The sequence below is a fragment of the Balaenoptera borealis genome, assembly GCF_965194805.1.
Source record: "Balaenoptera borealis genome assembly, chromosome: 18".
In the NCBI taxonomy this organism is placed as follows: Eukaryota; Metazoa; Chordata; class Mammalia; order Artiodactyla; family Balaenopteridae; genus Balaenoptera; species Balaenoptera borealis.
The window spans coordinates 64910094-64930248 of record NC_138877.1 but is presented as its reverse complement, the minus strand read 5'-3'; the positions used below and the strand labels follow the sequence as shown (position 1 = coordinate 64930248).

Below are 20155 nucleotides of genomic sequence, written 5' to 3'. Positions count from 1 at the left end.
TGAAATTGGGTCTGGCATGGCACCTTTGTGTTTTTCTGATTCCCAGCAAGGTTGACGTTTCCCCAGCACTGCTTACTGTTGGGTTTCCTGAACAGGTTGACTGTTTATCGCTAATGCCCTTAGGAGTGAGGCAGGGCCAAGTTCTCTCCTCACAGGTGTCCCTGACTTGAATCCTACCCTCTTCACACTGGCATGGCCCCAGGTGCTCAGAATCTGTCCATTGAGAGCCCTTCTCCTACCTCCTTCCAGTTGCTGCTGTCAATTTCCACAGCTGTCTGGAGCCTCAGACCTGTTCCACTTCTGAGCCAGTGGTCAGTGGTGGCCGGAGTGGCGGGCATGAGGGGACACCAGTGACAGGGGCCCGTGCATCCCCATTCAGTAGCTGGTCTGCTAGGCAGTATCAGTATCCTAAATCCTTGCTTCCCCGTCCTTCCCTCAGGCAGGCATCCACCACAGCTAGATTCTAGGGGGAGGGAGGGATCTTTGACCTACCTTTTGCAAGGTTCCTCAGGCCGGGTATCCCAAAGCCTGAGTTTTTGGTTCTAGTTCAATCATTTAACTGACCTTGCCATCTTAGGCCAGTTTTCCTGTCTGGGGCTCATGGGCTGTACTAGATTTTCCAAAGTGTGTTCTAGCTCTCATCCCCTATGATCCAACAATCATTTACCACCGCTGGTCTTTCCTGGAAGGGTAATTCTCCATGCAGTTCCGGACCAAATCCATGAGGAATGCTTGCTGAAAATGCAGATTCTTCGTCTTTGCCCCAGATCTGGGGAGTCAGAACCCCCGTGAGTGGGGTCTGTGTTTATTTTTAACGAGCTTCTCAGGTGATTTCATTGCAGATTAAAATGTGAGAAGTCTGTCCTAGAGTTAGATAGAGCCCGTGTCCACCAGGCAAGAGGAGGGAGCTCTTAAAACATTCCTAGTCTCTTCTTTCCGTGTTGGCAGAAATGTTCATAGTGACAGCAGTGGGCTGGTGGGCACTCGGTCTAGGACTGTAGTTCTGTATTAACTGCGGACAGGACAGGGAGGCTGTGGGAGAAGGAGGTGGTCAAGGAGCCAGTTGGTGGGTGGACCTCTCGGCCAGCAGAAGGTAAGCAGGTGCCGTCCTGAGATGTGAGCTGATGATGTGAAATCTTAAGCTCCAGGGAAGAGTTGTGCACTGAGTTCCGGCACCAACTCCCAGGAGTTGACCCAGACCTCACAGGTGAAGGGCCTCGTCCTCCACAATACTGCCCTCCCTCCCTTCAGACACCAGCTCCCAGTCCGGGGGTCCCCAGGCCACCCTCACTTTTGACCCACTGGCTACAAATTAAGGGATTCCCACAACCCCCTCCCGTTCAATAATTCGTTAGAACAACACACAGAACACAATTGCTTATTATGGCAAACAGATTCAAACTGGAACCAGTCAAAGGGAGAGTCACACAGGGTGAGGTCTGAGAGGGTCCCAAACTCTAGGCTTCCTTGTCTTATCCCTGTGGCGGCAGGACATGTCACCCTCCCAGCACATCGGTGTGTGATGATAGAGTATGGCCAACCAGGAAATCTCCCCCAAGCTTTGGTGTCCAGAGTTCCTATTGGGGTTTCATTATGTAGACATCATGGATTGGACCACTGGCCATGTGATTGAGCTCATCTTCAGACCGCCCTCTACAGAGGTCAGGCTGAAAGCATGGACTCACAGGCCCGACCTTCTAATCCCATGGTTAGTCTTCCTGGTGTGGCCAGTCCCCATCCTGAGTCCTCTATTAGCATAACCTTTAGGAGCCAACCATGAGTCACCGTGTTAGCATAAACAGTCAGAGCCCACACTCATGTTACTTGGGAAATTCCATGGATTTAGAGGAATGAGGATAAGTAGCAGCCAAAGTCTTTTTTTTTTTTTTTTCCTTCCCAGCTTTATTGAGGTCAATCGACAAAATTGTAGGATATTTGGAGTTTACGATGTGATGAGTTGATATATGTATGCATTGTGGAAAGATTCCTCCCATCAAGTTAAGTAGTGCATCCATCACCTCACGGACACCTTTTTTTGGTGAAAACATTTAAGTTCTATCTTAGCAAATTTCAGTTGGACAATACAGTGTTATCAAGTATAGTCACCATGTTTTATATTAGATTCTCAGACCTTATTCATCTTAGAGCTGAAAGTATGTACCCTTTTACCAACCTTTCCCTTTTTATCCCCAAGCTCCTGGCAACCACTTTTCTTTTGTTTCTATAAGTTTGACTTAAAAAAAAAAAAAAAAGATTCTGCATATAGGTGATACCATGCAGTATTTGTCTTTCTCTCTCTGACTTATTTCACAAAGAAAGCATAATGCCTTCTAGGTTATTCCATGTGGTCACAAATGACAGGATTCCCTTCTTTTTTAAGGCTGAAGAATATTCCATTGTGTTATGTGTGTGTGTGTATGTATGTGTGTGTGTATACATATGCATACATACATATACATATATATCACAGTTTATTTATCCATTCATTTGTTGGACATGTAGGTTGTTTCCTTACCTTGACTTGTGAATAATGCTGCAGTGAACATGGGAGTACAGGTATCTCTTTGAGATAAAGATTTCATTTCCTTTGAATATATACCCAAAAGTAGAATTGCTAGACTGTATGGTAGTTCTGTTTTTAACTTTTTGAGGAATCTCCGTACTGTTTTCCATAGTGGCTGCACCAACTTACATTCCTACCTACAGTGTATGAGGGTTCCCTTTTCTTTACATCATCTCCAACACTTGTTATTTCTTGTTTTTTTGATGATAGCCATTCTAACTGATGTGAGGTGATATCTCAATGTGGTTTTGATTTGTATTTCCCTAATGATTAGTGATGTTGAGCATCTTTCCATGTGTCTGTTGGGCATCTTTATGCCTTCTTTGGAAAAATGTCTATTCCGATCTTCTGCTATTTTTTAATCATTTTTTTTTCTTTTTTTGTGAAGATGTATGAGTCCTTTATATAGTTTGGCTATTAGCCCCTTGTTGGATATGTGATTTGCAAATATCTTATATTCAGTAGGTTGCCTTTTCATTTTGGTGATGGGTTCCTTTGCTGTGCAGAAGCTTTCTAGTCCCATTTGTTTATTTTTGCTTTTGTTTCCCTTGCCTTTGGTGTCAGATCCACAAGAACATTGTTAAGATTGATGTCAGATAGGTTACTGTCTATATTTTCTTCTAGGAATTTTATGGTTTCAGATCTTACCTTCAAGTCTTTAATCCATTTTGAGTTAACTTTAGTGTGTGTGGTGTAAGATAATGGTCTAGTTTCATTCTTTTTTTTTTTAAAGTAAATTTATTTACTTATGGCTGTGTTGGGTCTTCGTTGCCGTGCATGGGCTTTCTCTAGTTGCAGCGAGCGGGGGCTACTCTTTGTTGTGGCGCGCGGGCTTCTCATTGCAGTGGCTTTTCTTGTTGTGGAGCATGGGCTCTAGAGCGCTGGCTTCAGTAGTTGTGGCACACGGGCTTAGTTGCTCCGTGTCATGTGGGATCTTCCCGGACCAGGGCTCGAACCCGTGTCCCCTGCACTGGTAGGCGGATTCTTAACCGCTGCGACACGAAGGAAGCCCAGGGTTGGGACTGTTGATGTAAATACAGACAAGGTGTGCTCTGTGGCAGGTTCTCAGACTGCAGCCGATGTCAGCGTCACCTGGAAGACTTGGTCCAGTACAGCTCGCTGGGCCACACAGAGTATTTTTCATAGGGCAGGGTTGGGACTGAGAATTTGCGTTTCTCACGAGTTGCAGGATGCTAATGTTGCTGCTCTGGGGACCACAGTTTGAGAACCTGTGCTGTATAGAAGATGGGTAAGCTGGGGGATTGATCCCTTAGCCCTACTTTGCCCTACACTGACCTGCAAAAAAGCCAAGAAGCAGATCCTGTGCATAGCTCACAACCACAGTTTCCACATCATATTGTAATTCCTTGTTAACATAGATCCCTTGCTCCCCAGACTGAGCTGCTCAAGGACAATTGAACCAGCGAATATAGGAATGTGTTTAAACCATAACCCTTGACTTGGTGGTTAAGGACTGCTGCCAGTGCCCTGTGCTACTCTCTGGGGCCAACCTTTGAAGTAAAGTTCTGTGCCTTTTCCAGAAAGACAGATTAGGGCAGTGGTTCTGATCTAGGAGATTTGGCTACCAAAATGTCATTTTAGGTTGTCATAACTTAGGGTGAAGAGATGCTACTGGCATATTGAGGAAGGAGCCCAGGGATGCGGCAGACTCGCCTACAAAGCACAGGGGAGCCACCTGTGACGGAGAAGCATGCAGCCTGAAACGTCAGCAGCGCTGAGCTTACGAAATCCTGCCGTAGGGGAAAGTGTTCTAGTGTGGTAGGGTGGGTCTTACCGTGAGATCTGTCTGCGTGCCCCTCATTTGTCCCTCACCTCAGTCCCTGCTCTTGGACTTTCTGATCCAGGTCATCCTGTTTCCCTACACCCCGTGTGTCACCAGCCCTGCCCAGGCTGGGCCATGGAAGCCTCCAGTAAGCAGGGAGCACTAACCAATGGTTAATAATTTGCCACAGCTAAAAGTGCTTTAAAATGCATTATTCTTTCAACAATAAATGACTTATTTGAGTGGGGTGAGGGCACTTGTTGAATGTTTAACTGACCTCAGCTGACCTTTGCATTCCCCTTCTCCTAGAGAAATTTAGAGAGCGTTGTGTGAGTGTTCTTTGCCATGGCTTCTCCACCAGCGAGTTGTTCATTTATTTATTCAGCAGAGTTTTGAGTGACTCACTCTGTGCCGGGGCCAGTGAACCACCACGGAAAGACTGGGTCCTACCTGCATGGAGCTCTTGCATGGAGAAGGACGAAATAAATGAGTGGATTATTTTTTCTCTCAACAAATAGAATGTAGTAAATGGGTAAAGAAAGTTGGAAGGAGGAAGTAGAGAATCTGGATTTGCTTTTTTAGACAAGGCAGTCCAGGCCTTTCTGTGGAGGCAGCAATTAGCTTGAGACCTGGAAGAGAAAAGGTGTAATGATGGGGGAAAGTGAGCGAGAGGATCTGTCTGTTCCCAACAAAGGGAACAGCAGTCAGGAGCGTGGCAGGCTCTCGGAAGCATAGCACATCAGCATGGCTGGAACACTGAGCAAAGGTGCTGGACGGGAGACGGGGTGGTGAGCTGGGAGGGACCCATCACGAGTTACACTCGGTCAGGACCATAGGTGTAATTCTAGTGCAGGAGGACAGCATGCTCTTGTACTTTGAAGACATCATTCTGGCTTCTCTGTAGAAAGATCCTAGGGAAACCAAGGGTGGAAGCAGGCAGTACAGTTTGCAGGCTCTTGCAGCTCTGAGAACCGATGGCGGCTTGGGGCTTCGGTCTCGGGACGATGGTGGTGGGAGGGTGAGAAAAGATGCCAAGTGGTTGGGGCCAGGCTGCATTTTGGAGGAAGCAGCTGTGGGACTAGTTGGCGGGTTGGCTGCGGGGGGTGAGGGGAAGGGAGGCATCAAGGGTGACCACCAGGTTTCTGGTTTGAGCAGTGCCTCTGTGAGGTTGACATTTACAGAGAGAATGGGGAGAGCAATTTTGGTGGGGAAATCGGGAGTCCCATCTTGGACTTTAAAGTGGAGATGCCTGTTAGCCATCTACGAGGAGAGGACAAGGAGACACTTGGCCATAGGAGTTTTGGGGAGTAGTAGCTTCTGTCAGAGAGTGCAGGGGACTGCTTTGGCTAACATCTCTACACCTCCTAGTGTCTCCTTCAGCCTCTCCTCTTGGGGGCCTTGGGGAACAGAGCTGAAAAAGCAGTGGCTTCACAGATATACTTCCTCAACATCAAGTGGGTACAGCTTCCCAGTAATGGAGTCTCAGTTCTGTTTTCTAGCCCCATCCCTGCCTACCTGTAAACACGCCCCGACAGAAGAACCTGTAGAGGCCATGGCACGTCTTTGCCAGTTCTCTTCATTCAGTGTTGAGTCTTTTTTTGTTTTTTTTTTTTTAAGCATGCTCCACAGTTTAATAAAACTTCCAGGAAGATGCGCCAGTGTTTCTGTGGCCTTGTGCACTCCTGGGGCATCCGTGAGCCCTCCTAGGAGCGTGGGGTTCCCTGGGTCAGGTCAGGCACACGGCTCCGTGGGGCGTTGGCCTTTACAACATAAGTACTTGTATTGTTTTGGTTGTTTTACGTGTCACTTCCTTCTCACTTTATGGAAAACAAGTGACACAGAGTGGCAGCCAAGTGTGAGCTGGGGAAGGAGGAAGCCCTCCTCAGAGGAGGTCATTTCCGTGTGGTTCTGTGTTCACTGAGCTTCACTGTGTCCCAGGAGCCGTGCAGGTCACGGAGTGTGTGAGGCGTCTGCGAGGCCGTCCTGCCCTTGAGGGAGCCGCAGTCTGTTGTGGAGGTGACTGTGCTACGGACAGTGTGTGCTCAGCGGGCAGCTGTCCGCGCCAGTGTGGTTCAGACGTAAGATCGCAACCCATCAGTGCAGCACGAAGTCAATTTTGTGGATTTCGCCTGGTGTTTCTTTCTTCTTCAAAATAAGTTTTAAAAATTGTGGTAAAATACACAACCTATTTACCACCTTAACCATATTAAAGTGTACACTTGAGTGGAATTAATGACATGACACTCCTGTGCAACCATCATCATGGTCCACAGGATTCTTTTCATCAGTAAAACAGAAACTCTGTACCCATCACTACAACCCCCCCTTCCCCCTCCCCCTGCCCCCTCCCCCCTCCCCCTCCCCCCTCCCCTGGTAGTCACCATTCTACTTTCTGTCTCTCTCATTTTTGACTCTTTGGATACTTCATATAAGTTGAATCATATGGTATTTGTCTCTGTGTGACTGGCTTATTTCACTTAGCATAATATCCTTAAGGTTCATCTATGTTGTAGCCTGTGTCAGAATTTCCTTCTTTGAGACTCAGTAATATTCCAGTGTACATGTATGTACCACACTTTGATTATCCATTCATTCATCATTGGACACTTGGGTTGCTTCCACCTTTTGGGTACTGTACTGCCAATAATGCTCCTGTCATTATGGGTATATCATGACTGGCATTTCTTTTGCAATGAAGTAGGCTAGAATAGAAAATAGCAGGGGATGGGACTTCCCTGGTGGTCCAGTGGGTAAGACTCCACACTCCCAGTGCAGGGGGGCCCAGGTTCTATCTCTGGTTGGGGAACTAGATCCCACATGCATGCTGCAACTAAGAAGTCTGAATGCCGCAACTAAAGATCCCACATGCTGCAACGAAGATCCGGTGTGCTGCAACTAAGACCTTGCGCAGCCTAAATAAATACTAAAAAAAAAAAAAAAGAAAGAAAAGAAAGAAAAAGAAAATATCAGGTGTACATAGTGTGGGCAGACCCAGACTACTGATGAGGCATGAGGCACAGCTTTGCAAGCTGTATGAGATGCCATATATCCTAAATTAACCTAAACGCATTGATGTTTATTTCCCACGGACTGATAGATACACTTTGAGCACTCTGTGAAAGCATCAAGATAACTCACTAAATTCTGTCAGTTCTTTAACCTCGAGTTAGGCATCCTTGTTTTTGGCCACGCCGCATGGCATGCGGGATCTTAGTTCCCCGACCAGGGATCGAACCCGCGCCCCCTGCAGTGGAAGGACAGAGTCTTAACCACTGGACCGCCAGGGAAGTCCCCTAGACATCCTTTTAATTAAGAAAATGTGAATTAGTTGTTCACATGCATTTGATTCAGCTGCTGGAGTGGTTCTTTGACCCAAGTAAGGTAGTTTCTTTCCTTTGCTCTGTGGTTTCGCAAATCCCAATGGGTAGCATCAAAGGCTTGCTTGGGTAGGCAGTCATACTCCTTACTCTCAGGAGGGATATCTGGAACTTGGAAGCAAGAGCTCTGTCATCCCTCATGGGGGAAGAAGTTTAATAGTTTGGAAGAAAACGTTTGGAACAGACACTAAAGGCCAGATATTCAGAGGTGAGTCAGCACCAGGCACTAACCGGCATAGAGGGATCTTGGTGACGAATTGAGTCCTGTATCTAGCGGTGGCCGTGTGTGCTGTGCTAAGTAGATAAGGTATCACCTGCTGGTTGTGAGGTCCCTTACTTGTTAGTTCCAACCAATACTGCTTCAATCCCTTCAGAACCTTGGGAGGTGGTCAGCACGAGTAATATTTTACTTGTGACTCCTTGTTTTAGTCTCAGTGTTAACTGAATTCTGTGCAAATGTGTCAAAAAAGTTTTTTTTGGAGGGGAGGGATAAACTGGGAGCCTGGGATTGACATATACACACTACTATATACAAAATAGATAACTAATAAGAACCTACTGTAGAGCACACGGAACTCTGCTCAATACTCTGTAATGACCTATATGGGAATAAAATCTAAAAAAGAGTGGATATATGTATATGTATAACTGATTCACTTTGCTGAACAGTAGAAAGTAACACAACACTGTAAATCAACTCTACTCCAATAAAAATTAATTAAAAAAAATTTTTTTTGAGGAGGCGATGAGGATGGTTACCCATGCACAATAGTTGTAGATTCTCAGTGTTGGTTGTAGCGTGGGAAAAAGTATCTGGAAGACGTGTGGTGATAAGAAAAGGGACACTATGAAGAAGTGAAGGGAGGGGATTAACCGGTGGGAGGAAAGGGAGATAAGAGGGCCAGGGATGAACCAGAAAAGGCCTGGAAGCTCTGAGGCAGGAAGGCTCTGCAGTGCCCACAGCCTGGGAGGACCCGGGTGGACCCCAGGGTAGAGGGTATGGAGGGAGCTGGGGGCACGCAGCTTGCATTGCTGCTTCGCTTAGAACAGGACGTGGGTGAAAAGAGCAGGGATGAGAAAATGGATTTTGAGCAAGTTTTAAGAAATGGGGAAAGTCACAGAGGAAAGGAGAGAAGATTCTAGCTTGAACATTGCCACCCACGTCTAATTGGATTTGGCTGTGGGCCACTCCAGGAAAGCCAGGGTGGTGACCCGTTTCAAGATAGTTCACCAGCAGTGTGGGTGTTCTGATGTCACGCTGGATGGGTTCCAGTGACATCTGTGCCAGACACCGTGGCACGCAAGGCCTGTGGAGATGCCACGTAGTATGTGAGTTGTCATCGCCTGGAGGGAGTTGTGGTCTCTGGTGGGACAGTTAGGAGGGAGGTGCTGCTGCTGGATGAAGACTTGCGGGAGAGGAGGGAAGGAGAGAGTATCATGGTGGCGAGGGCGACTCTTGGGTTGGAACTGGGTTGAGGGATGGCTAATTTGGCAGTGGTCTCAATGCTGTCAGTGATAAATTGGAGTCAGGGTGCCAACTGACTCAGGCCTCCGTGTCTGTTTAGGTGGTGACACATACTTTAGGCTCCTGTCAGTCAGCTTGCCATCTGATGGAAATGCAAACCTTCATGCCTTGATGGTACCCAGATTTGGGAAGTGAACGGATTTGTGAGGGTCCTTAAATAAAGAGCTATGGGGAAAGAAATTTGCCTAATTGAGCAACTTCATCTATTTTCTGCTGGGACCCACATGGGATTACTCAAGATTGCTGTCATGGTGACAGCTGCTCTTTGTCTGATGGGACTTTGTAGTGTTCAGAGCAACACTGATCCTTTCAGTTGGTGGCTCAGCAGCCCAGGGAGGTGTTATCTCCAGGTGTTCTACCCGTTTGCTGGAGGCCAGTACTGAGAGGTGATGTGGCTAATTCAAGGCCATGCAATCAGAAAGTGGCAAAGTATCATTACATTTTTAAAAATTGTGGTAAAATGCATATAAAATAAAATTTACCATCCTGACCATTTTTAAGCACATGGTTCAGTAGTGTGAAGTACATTCACATTGTTGTGCAACCAATTTCCAGAACTCTTTTCATCCTGCCTTAGTGTGTCATTAAACACTCCCCATTGTCCTTCCTTCACCCCCCTGGCAACCACAGCGCTACTTTGTTTCTCTCTGAATTTGACTAAGTACTTCATTTAAGTGGAATCATACAGTATCTGTCCTTTGTGACTATACCATTTTGCACTTCCAGCAGCAGTGTGCAAGGGTTCCAGTTTCTCTACATCCTTGCCAACACTTGTTATTTCCCTCCCTCCCTCCCTTCCTCCCTTCCTGATAATAGCCATCCTAATACATGTGAGGTGGCATCTCATTGTGGTTTTCATTTGCATTTCCCTGACGATGAGTGATGCTGAGAATCTTTTCCTGTGCAAGTAGACTTGTAAAGAGGGCCTTTCAGGGTAAATCGCAGTGTTAACTCCCTGAGCGTTTTCCGTAGCGAATAAGTGTAGGATAGATGGCAAAACATTTTTCAAACCTGTTTAGTGGTGATGCTCACAGATTTATACTTTTACTTGGGAAGGCAGTTGAGACCTAGAGATATTAAGGGTCACGGAGATGCTGAACTGGAGTGGAGAAGGAGATGGGGGGACAGTTGAGGCCCTGGGGCCTCAGTACCACTGCTGGGACTAGAATCCAGTCTTCTGCCTCCTGCTCTGGGGATCTTTAGAGGTGCCAAGCTACCAGGGTTAGCAAAATCTGAAGCTTAGTCTCTCTTACTGCTTCTTTAATAATTCATAGACGTTCATTTATTCAACAAAGAATTCTTTAGCATCTCCTTTCTACCTGTATTGTGCTAGGAATAACACAATAAAAGAAGTGTGGGGCTTCCCTGGTGGCGCAGTGGTTGGGAATCCGCCTGCCATTGCAGGGCATACGGGTTTGATCCCTGGTCGGGGAAGATCCCACATGCCGCGGAGCAACTGAGCCCGTGCGCCACAACTGCTGAGCCTGCGCTCTGGAGCTCGCGAGCCACAGCTACTGAGCCTGTGCACCACAACCCCCGTGGGTTGTGAAGCTACAGCTACTGAAGCCCGCGCACCTAGAGCCTGTGCTCTGCAGCAAGAGAAGCCATGACAGTGAGAAGCCCGCGCAGCACAACGAAGAGCAGCAACAACTAGAGAGAGCCGGCGTGCAGCAACGAAAACCCAACGCAGCCAAAAAAAAAAAAAAGAGAGAAGTGTGGTCTCTGCTTTCATGGGTTATTATTGTCTGACCTTGGAAATTTCCTTACTCTGGCAAAGTGAGTAGAATGGTGTTACCCTTTGGGCTGTCTGTGCATATTAATCATTATCATTTAAATAATGCATAATGGATTTGGATAATTTTTTTTTTAGTCCTTTGTATAGTTCTTGTTTTTTCCATTAATAATAAGTAATTTGTGGAGAGGTAATTTGAGATTATGTAATATCATGGTTCACATCAAGCTTTCACCCACTAGATTTAACTTCCATTGATAATTTTCTGACTCCATTGTTCCTTCTATATTTGTTTGCATTCTAGACTGCAGCAGCTTTCCCTTCTCTCCTATTTATGAAGCGATAAAGTCATGGATTCTTTTGTTATTTAATGGGTTATAATTCACTGGCATTTATTTAATACCTAAGGTATCCCAGATTTGGCTAGCAAGAGCCCTTCAAGCTGGCTTCTCTGTCTTTTGCACACATCCCTGTGATTACTTTAGAGCTTCCTTATTTTCTGGTGCAGGATGTCCAGGCCCATCTTGTACTTTCTCTGCCGTTGGTCCTGGCCCGTTGATAGTGATGCTGTTTCCGGGAATGCCTGGGGCTCTCCTCACCTGGACCCGGTCTAGTTACAGCAGCCCGCACAGAAATTTCCTCTTTCGGGGCCCATGTTGTGGCTGGACCGGCCCTTGTGGTTCTTACGATTGTGAGACATGTCTCAGCAACAACCAAGAGGGAGTTCTGAAATGGCAAGGTTTGTCACTCACATGTCCTGAAGGGTACAAAGCATACCTGGGGTCACACAGCCCCAGAGAGAGGGAGACGGAGGGAGGGAGGGAGGGAGAGCCCGCGCCCGTGGGTGAGCTTGTACCTGCACTTCTGCCTTGTTGGGGTCAAGGGCTGGGTGCATGTCAGGCAGGCACTTATGATGAAAAAAGCTAATTGTCAGGTGCTAACACACGCTGAACCAACCTTGGAACCAGCCATTGCTTCAAGGAGCGCTGGTTCCTCTTAGGAAGGATATTAAAAAGCCGAGATCTGGGGGAAGGGGACCAAAAGGCACAAACTTCAGGTATAAAATAAATAAGTCATGGAGACATAATGTCCAGCATAGTGACTGTGGTTAATAATACTGTGTTATTTGAAAGCTGCTGAGAGTTGACCTTAAAAGTTTTCATTAGAAGAAAAAAAAAATTATTACTGTGTATGTTAAAAAAACAAAACACCAAGATCTGGAGGCTTGAATACTCCTTGCTACCAGTGTGTCATTTTTTCCAGGGCCTCTCAGCATATAGAGTTAGAGAGAGAGAGAGAGAGAGAGAGAGAGTGTGTGTGTGTGTGTGTGTGTGTGTGTGTGTGTGTGTAAACACGCATCTAATTTTCTTCCCCCATATCTCTATATATTTAAAATGTAGACCTATTTCTGTAGACCTCTTTTTTTAATTTTTAATTTTTTTTTTTTTTTAAAAACAAAGGCCGTCAGTGTGGGATTCTAATTAGACAGATGTGTAGTTTGGATATATGTCACTCTCCTTTTAATTTTTAACAGGTGGCTAAACCCCTTGTTTAAAATTGGTCACAAACGCAGATTAGAAGAAGATGACATGTACTCAGTGCTTCCGGAAGATCGCTCCAAGCACCTTGGAGAAGAGCTTCAGGGGTAAGTAGCAGGCCACTAGTGAGGAGACGGGGAAGGAAGAGTGAGAGTTCCTCCATGTGGCTAATGGTTTGGAGTGGGTCTTACCTTCCTCTGGGTTCTTCTGCAGCCTCCCCGCCCATGACATTGCATGCTCACCCCGCTCAGGCTGACCCTGGGCTTAGCCCACTTTGGAGGCTGGGGGGACCCGTGTTTCCTGTACCTTTGTGGAGGGGAGGGAGCCAGCAGCCAAGGCCCTGGATGCTGAGCTCCGTCCCCGGAGGTGGTGTCCCTGGAGGATGCTGTCTGCCCTCTTGAGCTGCTCTTGGTGCTGTGAATACAACGAAGCTTGGAAGTAACTTGTTTATCCAAGACCGTGTCTGTTCCCCTCAGAGCCTGTTTTTCTGGTCCTTCAGGGTCTGTACCGCTCATCTTTCAGGAGCCCTGCAAGCAGTTAACCAGCATTCGTGGGGCAGTCACAGAGTGCCCTGTAGTGAAGGCCTATCTTCCTTCCACTCTGCCACCTCTCCTGTTTTACCTGTGGCGGGGCTGTTCTTCACTGTGCTTTGTTTCTCATTGCAGGTACTGGGATCAAGAAGTTTTGAGAGCCGAGAAAGCTACACGGGAGCCTTCTTTAACGAAAGCAATTATAAAGTGTTACTGGAAATCCTATTTAGTTTTGGGAATTTTTACGTTAATTGAGGTAAAAGCTGTTACATACAGCGCATTGCTTTTCAGTGTATGTGGCTCAGTAATGAGATGGATGCGACAGGTGGGGAGAGGTCAGTCGTTTAAGGTCTGAGGATAAACCTTGTCTAGGAAACATGTAGCCCAGCGGTTGTGTTTACCTTTAGAATGGACAGGTCCTTAAAAGGAGTGGACCTCCAGGGGGTTACAATTTTTCTTTTTTTAATAAATTTATTTATTTATTTATTTATTTATTTATGGCTGTGTTGGGTCTTCGTTTCTGTGCGAGGGCTTTCTCTAGTTGTGGCAAGCGGGGGCCACTCTTCATCGCGGTGCGCGGGCCTCTCACTGTCACGGCCTCTCTTGTTGCGGAGCACAGGCTTTAGACGCGCAGGCTCAGTAGTTGTGGCTCACGGGCTTAGTTGCTCTGCGGCATGTGGGATCTTCCCAGACCAGGGCTCGAACCTGTGTCCCCTGCATTGGCAGGCAGATTCTCAACCACTGCGCCACCAGGGAAGCCCACAATTTTTCTTTTAACTGATTAAAAACATAGTGTCGTGGAAGGATGGCACTGAAAAGGAAAGACATGTTATGTTAGGATGTTCTTGGTGCTCAGTATAACTGCTGAAAGTGATCCTTGACCAAAACAAAACCCTGCAACCTCAAACAATATGTGCCCTGTGGTTTGGAGAAAGTAAACTTGGACCTGAGGCCACAACAACATAAGACATTTTACAGGCGCTCAGCAAATAATTGTTAACTTGACCAGGTCACATCTGATAAATGCTTTCCTAAGAAGGTATCTTCACCTTCCCCCTTCCAGCGGAACAGAACCCGTGACCCTGCATCTGGGTTGGAGCTGCCCAGAGCTCGGAAGAGCATACCCTTCGCTGGGCTGGCCCTTCCCAGTGGGCCGGGCACTGAGAGCCGAAGCCCCCCACGGGGAGGAGCTCCAGCTTCACCACGAATTCTGTGCACCACACGTCCTGGTTTCTGTCCCTGGCTGTGGGAGTGGATTGCTGGTTGAAAGCAGAGCCTTGGAGCTGGCGTTTGCAGAGGGTGTAGGAGGGGGATGTGCAGGGGAAAACCTAAGGCAGAAAGCTGGGAGGTCAGTGACCACCATGAACGAGAAGGTTCTGGGTTAAGCTCCCCTAGTGAGACAGTTCTCCCTGGGGGCACAGTGCCAGTCAGCCTTACCTATTCCGGCTGCAGCCTGCTGGAGGCCCGCTGCAAATCCACTTGGGTGGCTCGTGCTCTCTGTGGTACCTTAGTGCTGCCTTAGGGACAGGGCCGGCCTGTGAGTGTGTGAGAGCAGGAGGGATAGAAGATGCAGTTGCTATGAAAGGGTTGTTTTAGTTGGAGAAGGTGGTGAGTTGTCATAAATATGTTTTTATTGGGGGTGAGATGGGTCGGCTAGGTGGTTTGTAGGTGGGAGGTGTGGCTCTTTTTTTTTTTTTTTTTTTTTAAATTTTTATTGGACTGTAGTTTCCTTACAATGCTGTGTTAGTTTCTGCTGTACAGCAAAGTGAATCAGTTAATGTATACATATATACCCTCTTTTTTAGATTTCCTTCCCGTTTAGGTCACCACAGAGCATTGAGTAGAGTTCCCTGTGCTGTACAGTAGGTTCTCATTAGTTATCTCTCTTTTTTTTTAAATAAATAAATTTATTTATTTATTTATTTTTGGCTGTGTTGGGTCTTCGTTTCCGTGCGAGGGCTTTCTCTAGTTGCGGCAAGTGGGGACCACTCTTCATCACGGTGCGCGGGCCTCTCACTGTCGCGGCCTCTCCTGTTGCAGAGCACAGGCTCCAGACGCACGGGCTCAGCAGTTGTGGCTCACGGGCCTAGTCGCTCCGTGACATGTGAGATCTTCCCAGACCGGGGTTTGAACCCGTGTCCCCTACATTGGCAGGCAGATTCTCAACCACTGCGCCACCAGGGAAGCCCAGTTATCTCTCTTTTTAAAAAAATAAATTTATTTATTTATTTATTTTTGGCTGTGTTGGGTCTTCGTTTCTGTGCAAGGGCTTTCTCCAGTTGCGGTGAGCGGGGGCCACTCTTCATCGCGGTGCGCGGGCTTCTCACTATCGCGGCCTCTCTTGTTGTGGAGCGCAGGCTCAGTAGTTGTGGCTCACGGGCTTAGTTGTTCCCTGGCATGTGGGATCTTCCCGGACCAGGGCTCGAACCCCTGTCCCCTGCTTTGGCAGGCAGATTCTCAACCACTGCGCCACCAGGGAAGCCCTAGTTATCTCTTTTATGCATAGTAGTGTGTATATGTCAGTCCCAATTTATCCTGCCTCCCCCCGCCCCCAATTCCCTCCTTGGTGTCCATAAGTTTGTTCTGTACATTGTGTCTCTATTTCTGCTTTGCAAGTAAGTTCATCTGTACCATTTTTCTAGATTCCACATATACGCAATATTATATGATATTTGTTTTTCTCTTTCTGACTTACTTCACTCTGTATGACAGTCTCTTGGTCTCTCCACGTCTTTGCAAATGGCACAGTTTCGTTCCTTTTTATGGCTGAGTAATATTCCATTGTATATATGTGCCACATCTTCTTTATCCATTCATCTGTCGATGGACACTTAGGTTGCTTCTATGTCCTGGCTATTGTGAATAGTGCTGCAATGAACATTGGGGTGCGTGTATCTTTTGTAATTATGGTTTTCTGCGGGTATATGCCCAGGAGTGGGATTGCTGGGTCACATGGTAGCTCTATTTTTAGTTTTTTGAGGAACCTCCATACTGTTCTCCATAGTGACTGTACCAATTTACATTCCCACCAACAGTGCAAGAGGGTTCCCTTTCTCCATACCCTCTCCAGCATTTATTGTTTATAGGTTTTTTGATGATGGCTTTTCTGACTGGTGTGAGGTGATAAATCTCACTGTAGTTTTGACTTGTATTTCTGTAATAAGTAGTGATGTTGAGCATTTTAAAATGTGTTTGTGGGCCATCTGTATGTCTTTTTTGGAGGAATGTTTATTTAGGTCTTCCACCCATTTTTTTATCGTGTGGCTCTTGTTTAAAAGGCTTTGTTGTCCTGAAGGGCACTGCAGGCAGTGGGCAGCTGGGTAGGTGAAGTCTGCCCCACACAACTGGAGAAACCAGAGAATTCTGTCACCTCACAGGTGACTGGATGGTCCTGGGAGATTGAGTTCTCGTTGATGACACAGGTGGGTTGGCCATTGTGCCAGAGGGTAGGGACATCTATATGGGGCCGTGTTCCGTCTTTGAGAGAGCACTGACCACCTGAATACTGCCGTGGCCTTGTGAAGGGCAGGGTGGAGATGCAAACCTGTGCAATTTCCTCGGGGGTTGGAGAGGGTGCAGGAGCCCCTCAGTCTGTCCCAGCCCTTCTTTGACCTGTGTACAGCTGTCCCAGTGATGGTGTTTTCTGCATAGTCACAGTAAGTCTCTGTTTGGAATACAGGCGGCAAGCTGGTGTGGCCTGTGTGTGTAGGGTTTCCCGACCTCACAGAGCAAGCGCTCATGAATTCTGCTTGTCTGGAAACCTTGGGGCTTCGGGGTGTGCCTGCAGCTCATGCCGGGTGCCTGGTTTGGGGGGAGCAGAGATGAGTGGCCTCAGGTTTAGTGTCGGATCGTATCCTGAAGCAGGCCTTTCTCTGCTGTCCCTGGTTCTCTAGTTTCTCTTTGGTACCGGATGCTGAAGAAGTTGAAGGCAGGCGGGTCTCAAAGCGTGGCCCATGTGGCTGGGTTTGGACCGAGCTGCAGGTTTTCCATGCTGTCCTGCACTGTTGGCTCCTTGGGTGGGGTCACTAAACTTTAGATGGATCCCATCCTAATATGAGCCCCAGGTCTTTGCTGTGGCAGCTTATGGAAGAAGCAGACACAGAGGGAGAGGCCACAGGAACTGGGGTTCTTCCTGAGAGGGAATCGGCCTCACTGGGGTGCTGGGAGCTTTGATTCCGAAGTTGTCCAGCCCCGGTAATACTTCCTGCTAGGGGTCCAGGAAGATCAGGCCTGGGGGCTGCATAAGGTGCACCTGGTAGAGCCCTGGCCCCTCTCTCAGGAGGTTGGTTGTTGGGCGGTCATGGCAGAAAAGGGGGGAGTAGAGGACCTGGCAAACGTGCGGGCTCATCTCAGTAGTAGTACTAGGAGTACTAGTACCAGTAACAGGGGCTCCTACTCAGTAGCACTGGTGGTGGTGACTGCAGTACCGTTAGTGTGGTAATGAAAATATTAAGTTCTTGAAAAATACTACGTATCAGAACTGCGGTAAGCACTTTATACGTGATATTAGTATTATTTCTTTGGCTGAGTCAACAAAGTCATAGGTATTATCTTACCCCCATTTTAGAGAAGAAGATACTGAGTGCTGAGTAGTTACACAGTGTGCCTGTGGTCACACGAAGCATAAAGGACGGACTGAGGTTCCATCTCGGGCGCTCTGACTTAAGAGAATGTCCGTCTCAATGACTGAGCTTGTCCAGGGTCCGGAGGGCCTGTCTTGAGAGCTTTGTTTTCGTGGTCTCAGGCACATGCATCCTGAACTTGGTTTAAGGATAATGAATAGGATGCTAAGGACCCCCTTCAGCAGGAAGCCAGCTGCGAACATAACTGAGGGCGGAGCCAAGGTGACCCCATCTCCCGGGTGAAGAAGGTACTAGGGCTTTGACACTAGCGGCAGTGTCATGCTGTGTTTAGATGGACCAGGAGGGGCCCTTTAGGAAACCACCTTCCACTCGTGACTGGCTGTACGTGGATGAGGTTGTGACTGTTCCGGTGACCCAAGTTCTAAACATCCATCCCCACTCTTACGAAACCATTCCAGGTGGGCTCCCTGAGATGGACCAGGGGGCAGGTAGTAGGTCTTGGATGGTGGCTACAGTGGGACATTGATAATCTGGGCACAGGTGGAGTCTTCCATGTTTTTTTGTTTTTTTGTTTTCTTAAATAAATAAATTTATTTATTTATTTATTTTTTGGCTGTGTTGGGTCTTCGTTTCTGTGCGAGGGCTTTCTCTAGTTGTGGCGAGCGGGGGCCACTCTTCATCGCGGTGCGCTTGTTGCAGAGCACAGGCTCCAGACGTGCAGGCTCAGAAATTGTGGCTCACGGGCCCAGCTGCTCCGTGGCAAGTGGGATCCTCCCAGACCAGGGCTCGAACCTGCGTCCCCTGCATTGGCAGGCAGATTCTCAACCACTGCGCCACCAGGGAAGCCCCCATGTTGTTTTTTGGTAAGAGTGCCCAGTTGCTTGCTGAGAGCTCGCTGAGAACTTGCATCCCTGTGAATATGGGGTTGCATTTGCTCAGTGAGAATGGGAATCCCAGGTCAGTTACTGGGGTGTGGAGCAGTTCTCCTGTTCTGTTGTCTGAATACACTTTCCCACACACAGGTGTGCCCCGGGCCTGAGGTCTTAGGGTGATAGCTGGGTAGGGCCAGCTGGACTCGTTAGGATAATAAGTGGCAGAACTCATGGTGGTTCACAGTATAAAACCAGACAGGGATCTCTATTCCCTAGGTGAGTGTTGTGACTGGCGTACGGTGCTCATTCTAAATTTGTGTCCTTAGGATAATAACTCGCAGAACCGTTAGTCCTGATGCAGTGGAGTTCAGGGAGTTGAGGGCCATTAAAGCTCAAGGAGAAGTAAACACTGAACTTTACTGGCAGTCAAAAGAAGCCTGAAATCCAACACAAATACTCCTGTTTTCCTAGACTTGCCTTTTGACATACTGCTGTTTTGGAGAAGTTAATAATCATTCCTTATGACAAAGCTAATAAGGATCTGTCACATTTTAAAACTCATTTTCAGGTGCTGTTTTGGGTTTTCAGTGATTAAAACTACTGAGTTAGGTGCAATAAATGTTAGTTAAATAATTGATTTTATGAAGCAACTTCCCATTTTGTGATCATCTATGCTGCTTGCTGGTCTTTGTATTTTATTTTATTTTTAAAAAATATTTATTTATTTGGTTGCAGCAGGTGGGCTCCTTAGTTGTGGCATGCGAACTCTTCCCCCCCAACAACAAATTTATTTATTTATTTATTTATTTTTGACTGCATTGGGTCTTCATTGCTGCATGTGGGCTTTCTCTAGTTGCGGGGAGCGGGGGCTACTCTTTTGTTGCAGTGCGGGGGCCTCTCATTGTCATGGCTTTTCTTGCGGAGCACAGCCTCTAGGTGCTCGGGCGTCAGTAGTTGTGGCACATGGGCTCAGTAGTTGTGGCTTGCGGGCTGTACAGCGCAGGCTCAGTAGTTGTGGCGCACGGACTGAGTTGTTCCGCGGCCTGTGGGATCTTCCCGGACCAGGGCTCGAACCCGTGTCCCCTGCACTGGCAGGTGGATTCTTAACCACTGGCATGCGAACTCTTTTTTGGGGCATGCATGTGGGATCTAGTTTCCTGACCAGAGATCGAACCTGGGCCCCCTGCATGGGGAACGCAGAGTCTTAACCACTGCGCCACCAGGGAAGTCCCCGGTCTTCGTATTTTAGATAGTGGAAGATGTATACTCAGTACTCAGTCCAGGATTCTCTAAAACGCAGATGTTTCCTTTGTGATCTCCAGGCCTCTTTTAATTCCTCTGGTGCACAGAATGCCTCTTGGCTCATTCGTGATTCCCAGGTAGTGTGCTGTGACCACCCACGGTGCCAGTGGGCCGTCCCCGCGCTACTGGCAGCACCAGCCGGAAGAGGCAGGTGACTCCAGTCCAGGGCGAGGCTTCGGGATTAGGATTTCGAAGTATGGAGACCTCTGTCCTCTGAAAATTGAGGAGTGATCATAATGCTTGGAGAAACAAGTACCAGACTGATGTTGAACATGGAGAGCTTGCAGGCCACCCCTAACTAGAACAGAACAACCGGCGAGTTCCCAGCACGCCTGGCCCCTGTGTGCACC

General features: G+C 47.5%; 1 protein-coding gene across 4 annotated transcripts in view; it reads left to right on the top strand.

The window, feature by feature from the left end:
* The window catches only part of ABCC4 (ATP binding cassette subfamily C member 4 (PEL blood group)), a 220644-nt gene that overhangs the window by 33675 nt on the left and 166814 nt on the right, over positions 1–20155 (top strand). For 3 of the 4 annotated variants that reach the window (XM_082366071.1, XM_082366074.1, XM_082366073.1), the window contains exons 2-3: positions 12515–12625; positions 13184–13304. In XM_082366071.1, the coding sequence (XP_082222197.1) occupies positions 12515–12625; positions 13184–13304 (232 nt within the window). Of the gene's footprint in view, positions 1–10941; positions 11720–12514; positions 12626–13183; positions 13305–20155 lie in introns of those variants that run through there. The other variant, XM_082366072.1, reaches the window with a different exon arrangement.